This window comes from Mastigoproctus giganteus, chromosome 7, assembly GCF_048544385.1.
Source record: "Mastigoproctus giganteus isolate SK-2022 chromosome 7, ASM4854438v1, whole genome shotgun sequence".
In the NCBI taxonomy this organism is placed as follows: Eukaryota; Metazoa; Arthropoda; class Arachnida; order Uropygi; family Thelyphonidae; genus Mastigoproctus; species Mastigoproctus giganteus.
This window is the reverse complement of record NC_143581.1, coordinates 147,419,802-147,433,369: the sequence shown is the minus strand read 5'-3', so window position 1 is coordinate 147,433,369 and position 13,568 is coordinate 147,419,802. Positions and strand designations below refer to the sequence as shown.

The 13,568-nt window shown below is 36.2% G+C and overlaps 1 protein-coding gene across 1 annotated transcript in view; it reads right to left on the bottom strand.

Annotated features, from left to right (window-relative positions):
* LOC150083252 (treslin-like) overlaps positions 1-13,568 on the bottom strand; it is a 265,502-nt gene that overhangs the window by 62,995 nt on the left and 188,939 nt on the right. Inside the window, exon 12 of the mRNA XM_090378450.1 lies at positions 13,039-13,239. Coding sequence (XP_090234576.1) covers positions 13,039-13,239 — 201 coding nt within the window. The remainder of the gene's footprint in view (positions 1-13,038; positions 13,240-13,568) is intronic.

The window sequence follows — 13,568 nt, the reverse complement described above, 5'->3', positions numbered from 1 at the left end:
GTTGCTTTTCTATTGTTCCCATATTTTGTGCTTGATACAAAATACTGAAGTCATCTACATATAGTGCATCTGACACTGTAGATTGCAGTTGTTTTGTGATGCCATTTATTTTTATGACAAATAGGTATGGTGTTCGGGACAGACCCGTGGAGAACTTGTTTACCCCAGGGTTTCACATCATATCCAGCCCAGGGTTCTGAGCTGGATATCATCATTCTTCTCTTTCATGGTGATTCCCTTCTACTTCTCTCTCTCTCTCTCTCTCTCTCTCTCTCTCTCTCTCTCTCTCTCTCTCTCTCTCTCTCAGGGTAACTTGGGAATTTTTTTTTTGGCTGGTGCAGCATAAGCCTCAGGCTTCCTTGCACCATATGGCTAATAATAATAATAATGTTTCTGACATGTAGGTTAGTGCAAATGCATCATTTTAACATAGCTACCTACCAAAGTAGTTGAATTAATTAATAAATACTTTATATGTTTCTACTTCTCTCTCTCTCTCTCAGGGTAACTTGGGAATTTTTTTTTTGGCTGGTGCAGCATAAGCCTCAGGCTTCCTTGCACCATATGGCTAATAATAATAATAATAATAATGTTTCTGACATGTAGGTTAGTGCAAATGCATCATTTTAACATAGCTACCTACCAAAGTAGTTGAATTAATTAATAAATACTTTATATGTTTCTGACATGGCATTCTGTACTCTAACCTGAAATGTTCTATTTTTCATAAAGCTATGGATGAATAAGAGCAAATGTACTCTGACACCTGTATTGTAAATGTCTTGTAGTATACAATATCTCCATGCTACATCATAGGCCTTTTCTATATCAAAAAATACAGTAACCATATATTTTGAACTTATAAATGCATCTATTATGTCTGATTCTATTCATACAAGGTGATCTAAGGTGGATCTATTATGTCTAAACCCAAGTTGCATACTGTTGAACCAGTTGGTTGCTTCTAAATACCAGACATCTTCTGTTGATTATCTTCTGCAAAACTTTGCTTAGGCAGTTAGTGAGAGTTATCGGTCAATAGTTGTTTGGGTTATTCTGATCTTTATTGAGTTTTTGGAAAGCTAATACTATTGCATGATGCCATGTTTCAGAATATTTATCTTCTAGGAAAATACGATTATATAGTTTAAGCATATCATAGTGTATGTTGTCTGGTCCAACTGCACTTGGCTTTGTTTTTTATAATGCTTCACATAATTCAAGCAATTTAATTGGTCGATTTTATTCAATCTTTTTTGGTGTAAAAATTAATTCTGTGTTACCAAACGGATAATTACAACTTGAGTATTTTGTTGGTAAGCATAGTTCTGTGTTATTAGGGCTCTCTTTTGAGTATCATCCATTTTCTTCTCACCACTATTGTCTCCATTTATGCGCCATAGCTGAAGCTTTAGGGAGGTGGCCATTCCTTTGCCTGACCACTACAGTTCTATCCTCGCTAATTTGACTGGGGCTGTTTTCCCCTTCTGTGACCTTGGGCAGGCATCACATCGGAGCTATCAGTTTCACCGTTTTGTGCCTTGGGTGTTTACTTCCTTCTTACACTTACTGTTGCCCAGTGCCAGCAATGCTTGTTTTAATAGCACACACATGTCACAAGTTTTCACAGTTTGCATAAAGATCTTCTGTACGCTCATTTTCTGCCAAAATCAGCTACCAGACTGCAAGAATCTGACCTGAAGAGTCTACTACTGCCTGTTCTCCTCGAAGACTGAAGAGGTTTCAAGATAAACTCTTCTTTTGTCTCAGTCTCATTACTTTTAGACATTAAATTTGCACTACACATATACTTTGATTTTGGTTAACATGGATGATAAACAACCCTCTGCAGCCGATAACTTCCCTCCGTTGCCATCTTCTGGTGAGATCTCAACACCTCTGACCTCAAGTACCATTGACTCAATCATCAGAACCAACTACTGCCTCTCAGTAGTTGGTTATGATGATTGAGTCAATTGATTCAAAAGGTGGTAGTGATTCTCTTTCACAATCTACTTTTGACAAAGAAACTCAGAAGGATCTCCCTTCGAGTAATAAAATTGTAACTGCAGGCGGATGTGAGAAAAATAATTTAACAAATGCTCAGGCAAGCATTCTGGGACAGAATGTTCTTACTTGATATGACAGAATTGCAAAAATGAGATGGGATCTCTCTAGTTTCCTTTCTTAGGAAGGAAACAAGATTACCAAGCAATCAGGTAACACTACAATGGATAAATGGCTCAATTTGGAGACGGTTGCAACTTATCTCCCTGTAGAGAATGAAGAGCTAAAGGCCCTAAAAAAAGTAATAAATACACGTACCAATCTTTTGAAAAGAGTTATAAATACATTTTCCGGTATAACAACAAATATGTCTTGTCTGGCCAAACAATCTGTTCGTGATAGTTCCTCTACAGACAAACCTACATTAAGACATGATGTGTCCCCTGTATCGATTATCACGGATGATTCAACTCTGCAGGAAGCCAGCTACTGATACCTCTCCTATCAGGACCTTCGCTGATGTTGCCTGTTATGCTGCAAATGTTCCTAAAGTGAAACCTGACAATGTCTTAATTCTTAGAGATTCTGAAAACAGTGACTGTAAGTCAAGTGCTGACGTTAAGACGTTGGTGGCCAAAACTCTTAAATCGGATTTAAAAAATGTTAAGATCAAGTCTCTTAGGCTAGTGAGGAACACAGAAGTCTGCTGGAAGAGGCCTCTAAAACAGATCTGGAGTGTTTGTCCTCCCCGGAGTCCTTTACATCTGCAGGTATCTATTTGGTTTGGTTTTTTTTTTTCTAGGAGCATTAGCAACTAAGGCCATATTACTCCGGGGATATGTGGTGGTCATTCCCTGACCTTTCCGCATCCTACGTATTTGGTGGTCATGGGCTCGAACCCCGGTCTAATCAAGAAGCGTGTGCTGCGCACTGCTGCTCCTGCCCACCTGCCTACAGACTGCAGGTATCAGTTCAGATGTTCCTTGCAAGGGAAACTCCATTGGGCTGATTTCTGATGTCCTAGAGGAATTGACATGTGACGAGATATATGAAAATTTATATAATAAAAATCTTGGTGATTTTGATTTTACATTTTGGGAGGTTAAGAGCGGAACTTTCATTTTTCAACTAAAGCAAAGTCAAATTTATCTGTAAACGAGGCTGTTAGTTTTTCTCCCAGGATTTACAAATGTATAATTACTTTGGAGCACATATTTCTTGCTTGGAGCTCTCATAGACACAGACCTTATGCTGTTGTGACAAAATTCGTTCACTGTTTGGGATACGGTCGCACTTCTCAGTACTGCATGCATGAGTCTTGCAATCACCGTGTGGGTGGTGGTCATGTGTTTAATGAGTGTCCTAATAAAAATGAAGAGCCATCGTGTATCAATTGTAAGAGAGGAAAACATGACTTTCACCATTCGGTGAGAGATAGCAACTGTCCTGTCTACAAAAAGGACTTGGAAACAGCATGACTGAGCATTGCCGATGAGTAATACACCCAATTCCAGTGTATATAGTGTAAATAACTCCCCTGCTGGTGATGTTAATGGTACGATGCCTAGTGTTCAGTCTATTAATCTGAAACTTATGCAGATCAACAGGCACCATTCTAGAGTTGTTTCGGATGAGATTAGATTAACAGCACAACAAAACTCAATCAACATCATCACTGTTCAAGTGCCATATTTTGCTAAAGGGCGAATGGGAGATCGTTCAAAGATCACGAGTTACTCTTTTCACATGAGTAATCCAACCTGTTCACCAGGAACTGGAGACTTGTATTGTTGTATTAAATGACAAAATTGATGTAACTGTTATTAATGGTCTCCGTCACCAAACTGCAACTTGTATCCTTGTCAGATATTCTACCATGACCTTTTATATCATCTCAATATACTGCTCTCCATCTGAAGACTTAAATAATTCATTAAATTATCTAGAATCCACATTGAATTTTCTGGGTCCTCATAATGACCTTATTTCAGCAGATGTAAACGCCAAGTCTAAGTTCTGGTTTAGTGCATGCTCTGATGCTTTACTACGTTCTCCAGCTTCTCCGGCGAATCAAACATTGATATCACTCTCTCTCAAATTCCTTCTGTAATCCAGCCATCAAGGATTGGACTGTACAGCCTAAGTGGACAACTAGTGACCACCAGGCAATTTCTTTCTCAGTCTCCATACCTTCTCATCCCTCAGTTTTGAGTATCTCTATGCCTGATTTTGTTTGCTTCTCAATTAATGATATTAATTGGGACATATTTGAATACTCTGTAAATGATGATTTCTCCAAAGTGACCAACTCTCATTTTGACGCCATTGTCTGTGACTGAAGCTGCGACACAAATTCAAAAAATTCTGATGAATCTTTAATATGAATCATTAAAGAAAAAACGTGTCAATTCCAGAACTTGTTCCTGGTGGTCATCAGAATTATATTTGCTTCGGAAACAAATCCACCACACTCGAAGCACATATTAGCATAATCGTCATTTGTCTCAGGCTGATGTTTGCTTGCACCTTTTATAATTGTTACATTGGTCTCAAGAAATGGTATGTGAAGGCGATTGCTACCAGAAAGAAGGAAACATGAACAGAATTTGTGCACAACTCTGGTAATGCAGACCGGTGGGGAATACTTTATAAAATTGTAAGAAATAAATTATTTACACAAGAAGTGTATGGATCGATTGTATACAATAGTTTGGAGACCACTAACTGGATGGATTCTGTAAACATTATTCTAGACAATCTTTTTCTACAGGACAATGTGTGCTCTGATTCTAATTTTCACACTAATATTTGTTCTGCCAATACTATGTATGTTTCTTCAATTAAGACCGAGCCTTTTAGTGCCATCAAGTTGGACACAGCGATCAACCAAGTGAAAGTTAAGAAATGCCAAGGAATGGACATGCTGGAGAGTACCTATGTGTGTCTCGCCAAGATTACGCCCAGTATACTTTTACAATTTTTCAATAAATGTTAAGATGTTGGAACTTTCTCGAATCTGTGGAAGACTGCCCTTATCAAGCTGATTAGGAAACCAAACAAGCAACCTCAGGAACAGGTCTTATCAGCTTATAGCCTTATTGGCCAACCTTGGTAAGCTACTAGAATATTAATTGCCCTGTGATTAAGCAACTTATTGGAACAGGGACTAATTGTGCCTAATCAATACGGATTCACTCCTGGAAGGTCCTGCGAGGATGCCCTTGTTGACTTCATTTCTTCTGTTGAATACTCCAGTTTCAAGTATACTCTTGCTATCTTTATTGACTTCGAGGGTGCTTTTGATTCCCTTTGGTGGGAAAGCATCCTCGAACATTTATGTCATGCCGAATGTTCCCAGCAACTTTATCTTCTAATTAAGGGCTTTTTTTTTTAACAGATTTATCACTGTCAGATCGAAGTACAGACAAATTTTGCATCAGGTCTTTCAAAGGTGTCCTCAAAGCTCCATTTTGGGATCACTTTTCTGAAACTTTGTTTTGCAAGGTTGGACTACCCGAACCTTTGACAACGTGAAGATCATTGCATATGTGGATGATTTGATAGTCCTTGTTAGTGGCAATTCAAGATCTTTACAATTGAAATATCTGCTGAGAAAGTTTTATCTGATCTTCAACAATGGGCAGTTGAAAATAAGTTAAAAATTATTCCTATCAAGACAAAAATTATGGTCCTTGGCTCTAAATTGGACATTCGTTGACCACCAAGAGTTAAAAATAAGCAATACACAGATACCTCTAGTAATGGAAATTAAAGTTTTGGGAATAACTATAGTGACAGCAGGTTAAATTTTCTCCCTCATTTATCCACTCTGAAAACTGAGACCAGAAATTTCACTGGCGCTGTTGTCAGAGTTTCTAGAACTGAGTTCGGTATTTCTATATCTTTAGAAATTTACTATAACTCTGTGTTTCTCCATATGGTTACCAATGCTGCTGGCACTTGGTTCCATAGGATGCAGACTGTACAATTTCAATCAAAATTGATGTCAATCCAGCATACAATGTTGCTTTGCATTTTGAAGATGTGTTGAATGGTTTCAACACCTGCTTTGCAGGTTTTAGATGGGACGTTATCACTCTATCTCATTTTCAGAGGCTTATGTTATCGTCTGAAATGTCAGATTTCTACTCAGATCCTTTGAATTTCTATTAACACCCAAGTCGATGTTAAAGCTGAATGACAAAGAATTTGGCAACAGTTGATCAATTTATGGCAGAGTAGGTGAGATAGCACAAACTGGGCAGTGCAACACGTAAGTTTTTTCCTGAAGTTGACACTCTTATGGATAAAAAATCTACATTCTGGTTTAGTCTTGACTTGTTTACCTCCTATTTGTTATTAGGACATGGATCATTAAATCAGAAACTGTTTAAATTTCGCTTGTCTCTTATGAACTATGTCACTGCAGCAGTGTGGAAGATTGGCAGCAAGTTGTTGTTTGTTTGTTTGTTATTTAGGAGCATTAGCAACTAAGGCCATATTGCTCTGGAGATATGCGGTGGTCATTCCCTGACCTTTCCACATCCTCCATATTTGGTAGTCATGGGCTCGAACCACGGTCTAATCAAGAAGCGTGTGCTATGCACTGCTGCTCATGCCCACCTGGCTATGGAGGCACCTGGCAGCACTTGTACTCTTGTCCCTCATCAAATGAATTTCAAGTAACTCTACAGAATGCAATTCCCAACTTTTCATCAGAATTGGAACCTAATTTTGTATCAAATGCCACCAGTTACTGCACCCTTCAGGATTTTGCTAAGGCACCTTCAATAAAAGGCTTGCAATTCTTTCTGCACTGACTGCACCTGCAAATGTTTCAAATTCAGCTCAAGACTCTTCACCTTCACTACAATGACGTCCATTTTCTCAACAAGGTCTACAATTTTGGACTTGTGCTGTGTTTTTTTTTCCAACTCTACTACAAGCGTCCTACAACTACAACTCAATTTAACAATGAAAATTCCGGTGCTCCTGAAATTGCTCAGCTGGCTGTTAAATGATTGTGACTTTGTCAATGACTGACTGTGACTTTGCTGCTGATGATTGCAGGACTTACTGGATGTCAGATTCAACCTAAGCTGTTTATAAGGTTTGTGCCTGCTTCATGTGAAAATGCTTGTGTAAAGTTTTGTTGGTTAAATGGTACTGGTCTAGGGTTTTTTTTTCAATTTTTTTTTGGTTGGGAATTATCATCCTTAATTTTATTTTTTGTGTAGTTGTTCATATGCCTTTTTTTTTTCCTTTTTTCTTTTTTTTTTACAATTTTTGGGTAGAGTCTTTGGCTTGAACTTTGTTGAGCTCTTGGCATCCCTCTCTTCTGCTGCTGCTGGCTGGTAGCCCCTGGTCTATCTTCCCGTGGTGGTGGTGGTGCAATTTCTGACCTGCTGATTCCAGGCCAACATACATGACGTTGAAGCAGTTGCGAGACCGTGCAGCCCGAAAGCAAGTTTCAAAATTAAAGCAAAAAACATTGAGGACTATTTCAAGTAAACTTCTCAAAAAAAATTATTTGTTTTGTGTTTAATTTTGTTTAATGTAATGTTCTACCTTAAAACTTTATTGCTTTGTACAGTATTTTGTTTACTTACCATATTCTTTTACTTTTTATAATTTTTACTTTAAAATATTATTTTATTAATTTAATATAAAAACCAGTTTAGTTAAAATTTTGTTATTTAGTAACTTTAAATAAAAACTGGTATGTTAAAGATAGCTTCCAGTAAATCTGAACTTTCACTAATCCGGACCGAGTGTGGTTCCATCAACTCCGGATTAACAGGGTTCTAGTGTAGTTGAAAACGAGTTGAAGTTGCGGGTATTGTTTGTTCAGCTGCTTCATCGACCGATTTTTCTTGGATGATCTGTGGATTAAATATTGTCACTTCTCTAAATTTTTCCCAGTTTCTTTTTCTTATTTCCCAGCATAGTGGTTTGCAGGGGTGACAGGGAGGGTTTCTGGTCAGTGTGGTGATTACTGGGTAATGATCACTGTTGTATGGGTTTTATTGTTTATTACTTGCCAGTTTAATTTTGGTAGAAGTGAAGGGGGTGCATATAGTTAGGGCTACTGTCAAGGCTGTACAACTAGGAAAGTGGAAAATAATTATGTTCATCATTATTTAGTAGAGAAAGGTTATGGCGATCTATTATTCATCCTTGACAGTTGATGTCATTATTTCTCCATAGCTGTCCGTTCAGGTCTCCCATTATACAGAAAGGTGTTAGGGGTAGGGAGATTAGTTGGCCTATTTCTTCAAATGGTATATCTGGTGCTGGTGGAAGGTACACTGAACAGATGGTTACCCTAAATCTTAGTGTTATTCTTATAGCTATCGCTTCTAGAATGTCGTTTAAAGGGATGTGTTCGGTTGGGATTCGGTTATGGATCAATATGGCTACTCCTTCATGTGTTGGTCCTTCTCTTATTCTGTCGTTCCTGTAAATTGTATAATTTTTTATTGAAAGGGTGTCTTGTTGCCTGGGGTATGTCTCTTGAAGACAAAAGCATATTGGTGTACGGTGCATTATTATATACAGAACATCATCATAACTGGCACGTAGTCTTTTACAATTCCGCTGGATGAAATGATCCATTATTTGGTTTTTCTAAGGCTTTCGGATTGCCTCCGAAGTGTAGTATTCTTATGTTTTTCCTTTTCTTTTTTCAGATAGAAAGGCCAATCCATGTTAATTTCTTTTTCTGTGAAGATTTCTAGTACCGATGTGTTTATTTTTCCTATGTCCATCTGTTCAGTTGTTTTGATGTTTGTAGGTTTACGTTCTTTAGTGTGTCGCTGATATCACTGTATTCTGTTTTTGTGGTTTCAATCCAGTAAATGATTCATTTACTGGCAGTCCTCTCTATAAACAGTGACCATTTCTTCATGCATTTTTTTGAGTGCTTTCCCTTGCAGAAAGAGGAATGGAATCAGTGATTTGTATTACACTTTATCCAATGTGACACTTTACTTATTTCAGAGCCACAAAGAGAAGAAGGGAAAAAAAATTGTTAGGTCGAAACTAAAATTTGTGGTTGCTATAGAAATTTCAAGGCATTAAATAAAAAAAAAATTCATCTTTCTGTCACTACTTCTGGGTGAATACAAATCTTTTTCTGAATCCCACAGTTTGGTTTCCACTTGTAACAAAGTCCTTACTCAGAGAATCAATAAAGGATCTTTTTTCTTTTTCTTTAACCTGTGAGTTTCCAGTTTCATATCAGTAGCAAAATATAAGATGCAAAAGTTATTATCCTATCTTGAATACTGCTTACAGGTTCCAAACTTTTCTTTTTTTAGAAACACAATATCTGATATAAGAAGCAGTAATCTTTGATTTCAAAATGGTCCATTTCATTCATAGTGATCTGCATACAAATTCTTGTACTTCAAAACATGCTCGCGCAAGTGCATGCACACACTTCAGTAATCCTATATGAACAATTATTAATTATTGTTTACTAATAAACATAAGCTTTGGAATTTGTAATATGCTACCTTTTAATGGTTTAAAATCCCACTTTTTATTTGAAAAACTCCATTTTAATTCTCCTCATGCTCGGTGACCACACAGTCGACACATTGTAACTCTTTACAAACATTTAAATTTTATTATCTTATTTGTAACATTCAATTTAAATATATTCATATTCTAAAGTTCCTAAATAAGGAAAAAATGTCTCTTAAAGTTTTTAAAAGTTGCTTTAAAGTTCCATTTTGACAATTCTGACATTTTACATCTCAACATGTGTGCAGTCCAATGAAACAACCATCAGCTCACCACCCCATAAATTAGTAGAAAACCAATACTGGAAATATGCTTCTGCCATACCACGTAAATTATTATTCAGTGGTATGTGCGAGTTTGTTTTTTGTACTGATATTCCTCAATGGCAGCAAGAGCGTTTATGTTACAAAACCCATAGACAAAGTATATAATTGTGTATTGTTTGTTACTAATGTAAATAGCATGTTTTTAGTTCCTTATTACCATATCAATGCTACACAACACACTGAAAAAATCTACTATCTACTATGCTACTGTTACATGTACATACACTTGAATGCATGTATGCGCAATTACATTGGCACACATCAGCCAACACATGTGAGGACTTAATTCACCTCATTCCAAGTAGAGGATATGTAAAATCACGTACAACTATGAAGTGTCATTTCTGATTAAACATGTTTTTTGTAATTAAATTATCTTAATTAAAATTACACTAAATTAATTACAACATTCACTCCACATTTCAAAAGTAAAAGTTTGTACTTCAAGAACATATAATAAACTACTTATTTCCACATAACATTTCTAAATTCACTTTGGGATTCACTTATCAAGTCTAAAAAACAGAGAAAAAAAAATTACAATTTTAAACAGTACATGTAAAAATAAATTTAAATTTAATATAACAATTAAATTAATATTAATAAATTCAATTCGATATTCAAGTACTATAATATTTAATTTTTAAACAATTTCAAGAATAAGCATTTTTCAAAATTCCTTTTCAATGAAAATCATATTAAATTAAAGAAAACAAACAAACAAACAAACAAACGAAGCACATCAAAAACTAGTACCTATCAGAGCAAAAAATGATGACTCTCTTCAGATACAGATGAAAAGAAACCAAACATTCTGAGTTAGTAAAGTTGGCAAATTATTTTCTTCAAAACAATATTGGCCTCTAAATGCTTGTGACACACAACTGTTTTGTCCTGCTATCAGAAGACACGTTTCAAGTTTCCCAATATTACTCTGCTTATCACTACCCCATTCCTGGAAAGTATCTCCTGCTGAATTGATATTTTTATCATATGCCATCAATCTTTAATAAAAATCCTTTTGCTGGAAGAAAAACACTTTGTCGGGGGCAGATTTTTCACATGGTATTATAAAACTAATGTGGATTTTAAGGTATCGTATAACTATTATTTCCATGTACACTATCTATTGTATTTTCCTTCTTCTGCATTCCTCCTCTTACAGTTTTGGGAATTTGAAATGCTTTAAACCAGCATGGAAGATTGCTTCCAACTTCTTATTTCTGCCTTCAACTTTGTAATTCTATTTGTAGTCAGCCACTTTCTTCTTTATTTAATTCTAGTACTGCACTTATCTCACTTGAATCTAACAGCATTAATCCTCATCAACCAGTGCTTGAATTTTAACTGTTCTGACATTTTCACTGTTTTTAAGAAAATGTCAGAATAAGAAAGAATCAATTTGAGTGCAACAGAAAAGTTCAGTCATACACACAGATAAGATGAGATAAACTTAAGCAGCCTCTCACAAAAGGAAAAGGAAAGTGGCTACTAGTTGGGAGTACCTCAGTAACTGTTATCAAAAGTGTTAAAATGTCATAAATACTCAATAATAACAGGACTAGTCGAAATAGGAAAAGAATGTATGAAGGAAATTGTCAAACTGCCAATAGAACACATTACTGGTTTGGCCCAAACAACCAGCTCAGTGAATGTTACTATCAACGTTAGCATCCTTTTACAAAAAACCAATCATTTTGGTGAAAAATTAAAAGAAGTGTTTAAGGTGACTGGCAGATGGCTAACAAATTTAGCTTTGCGTGATAAGTAAAGGTAAAGATGTTTTGAAGGAGTTAGAAACTTATGATTGGAGAATATATGAGGCAAAGAATGATCAATAAATAGTCATCAATGAATGGATGACTGTTTAGGAACAACCTCAGATATCACAAAAAATATCTATTCTAGATACACTGCACATTGTGGAGGCACTTGTTAATGGGCAAATATTACAGTATATCAGGTTTAATGTGTTATGATGACATTCAACACTGTCAAGATTAAAATTTGGTGGCGATTCCTGAAGACACACAATAAGAGTTTAGGTGCACATAGAACACGACCTACAAGTTACTGCAGCTTTAACTGACGAAGATATTGCTTTATCTATCACTGACAACTACCATAAGGAAGAAGGCAACAAGTGATTTGAACAAATCCCTTTACAAATTGGCCCACAATTATTGGGTACACTTGTAAAGCTATTCTTCTTCTTCTTCTTTGGTCCTTAGCTGGCAGCTGGGGGAGGCGGTTGGCCACGCAACCAGTATGCTGCTGTAGGTGCCGCAGGGTTTCGGACTTGCTCTGTGATGTTCTTCCATACCTTACGATCCATGGCTTCAGTCCTGGCCTGGTTAAGGTCGAGACGTCGGCTCTTCAAGTCATCTTCCACTTGCTTGGCCCAAGTGGAAGATGACTGTTGTTTGTTATTTGGTTTTTAGGAACATTAGCAACTAAGGCCATATTGCTCTGGGGATGTGTGGTGGTCATTCCCTGACCTTTCCACATCCTCTGTATTTGGTGGTCACGGGCTCGAACCCCGGTCTAATCAAGAAGCTAAAGATTGTTGTATGGCCTGAAAAACACTCTTATTGACTGTGGGAAGGCAAACTGAAGCAATATAAAATAAGTAACCATTTTAAATTATAACTGCTTTACAAAGTTAGGCGTGTAACAGTATTGTTATAATATCAATTGAACTGCTTTATAACAATTTTGCTTGCTTTATAACTATTTTTCTATATAGAATGTATTAAAGTGCATTATTTCTAAACATCATCATTTGGTGTCACTTAATGTAATTACACCAGTGGGGAAGGAGGTTGCTTAACTTTGAGAGGTTCATAATGAATTGTTAAATACATTATAAAATAGAAGGATGTCCTGAATTCAGTGTACAGCATTGTTAGTGTTGTTGCACAATTATACAAATATGCCTGTTGGATTTTTTCGCTTTAACTTCAGAGTCTAATAGCCATTCATATATGTTGCTACTTTTGAAAGGTAATGCTCATCTGAGTGTAAAATGAATATCACATTCTCCTTGCTTCAGAGGAAAAAAGCATCAATAGTTACATGCCATATATCAGTTTCATTTTGTTCTGTGATTTGTGGTGTAAAAATAAGGGGCAGGGGGGGAGAGAGAGAGAGAGAGAGAGAGAGAGAAAATAATACATACCCATAATCTTTAGGAATAATCTGACTGGCTGGTGACAAACTAGAAAAGCCAGATTCACATGAAATTACAGATTCAGATTGGTCTGTAACTCCTGAGAAGAGTTTCTGACTGTTACTACCGGGTGACAACAGTTCTGGAAACATGGGCAAATTAAGCTCTTCTCCCACTTCAATAAGAATATGCTTTAAATTATGGCTGTAGCTATGGAAGGAAAATTAAAAATTTCATTAGAATGTAGTCTAAGACATGCAATTTTTTTTTTTTACTAAAGGTTATATTCATTACAATCAATTATAACCATACTTCATATTTATTTTAACCAAGAAAGATAATTTCACACATTAAAATGCTTTCACCAGCATCCTCAAAATAATGTTTCATGTTCTAGTATTTGCGCACATTTAGTGAATGAAAAATCCTGTCCCTATATGAAATCCATACTCCAATTTGGTATTTATGATAACTATCAATACATACATTGTTGTTTATTCAAGGTAACTATGCAGTTGTTTGCAGGTATTGTATATATG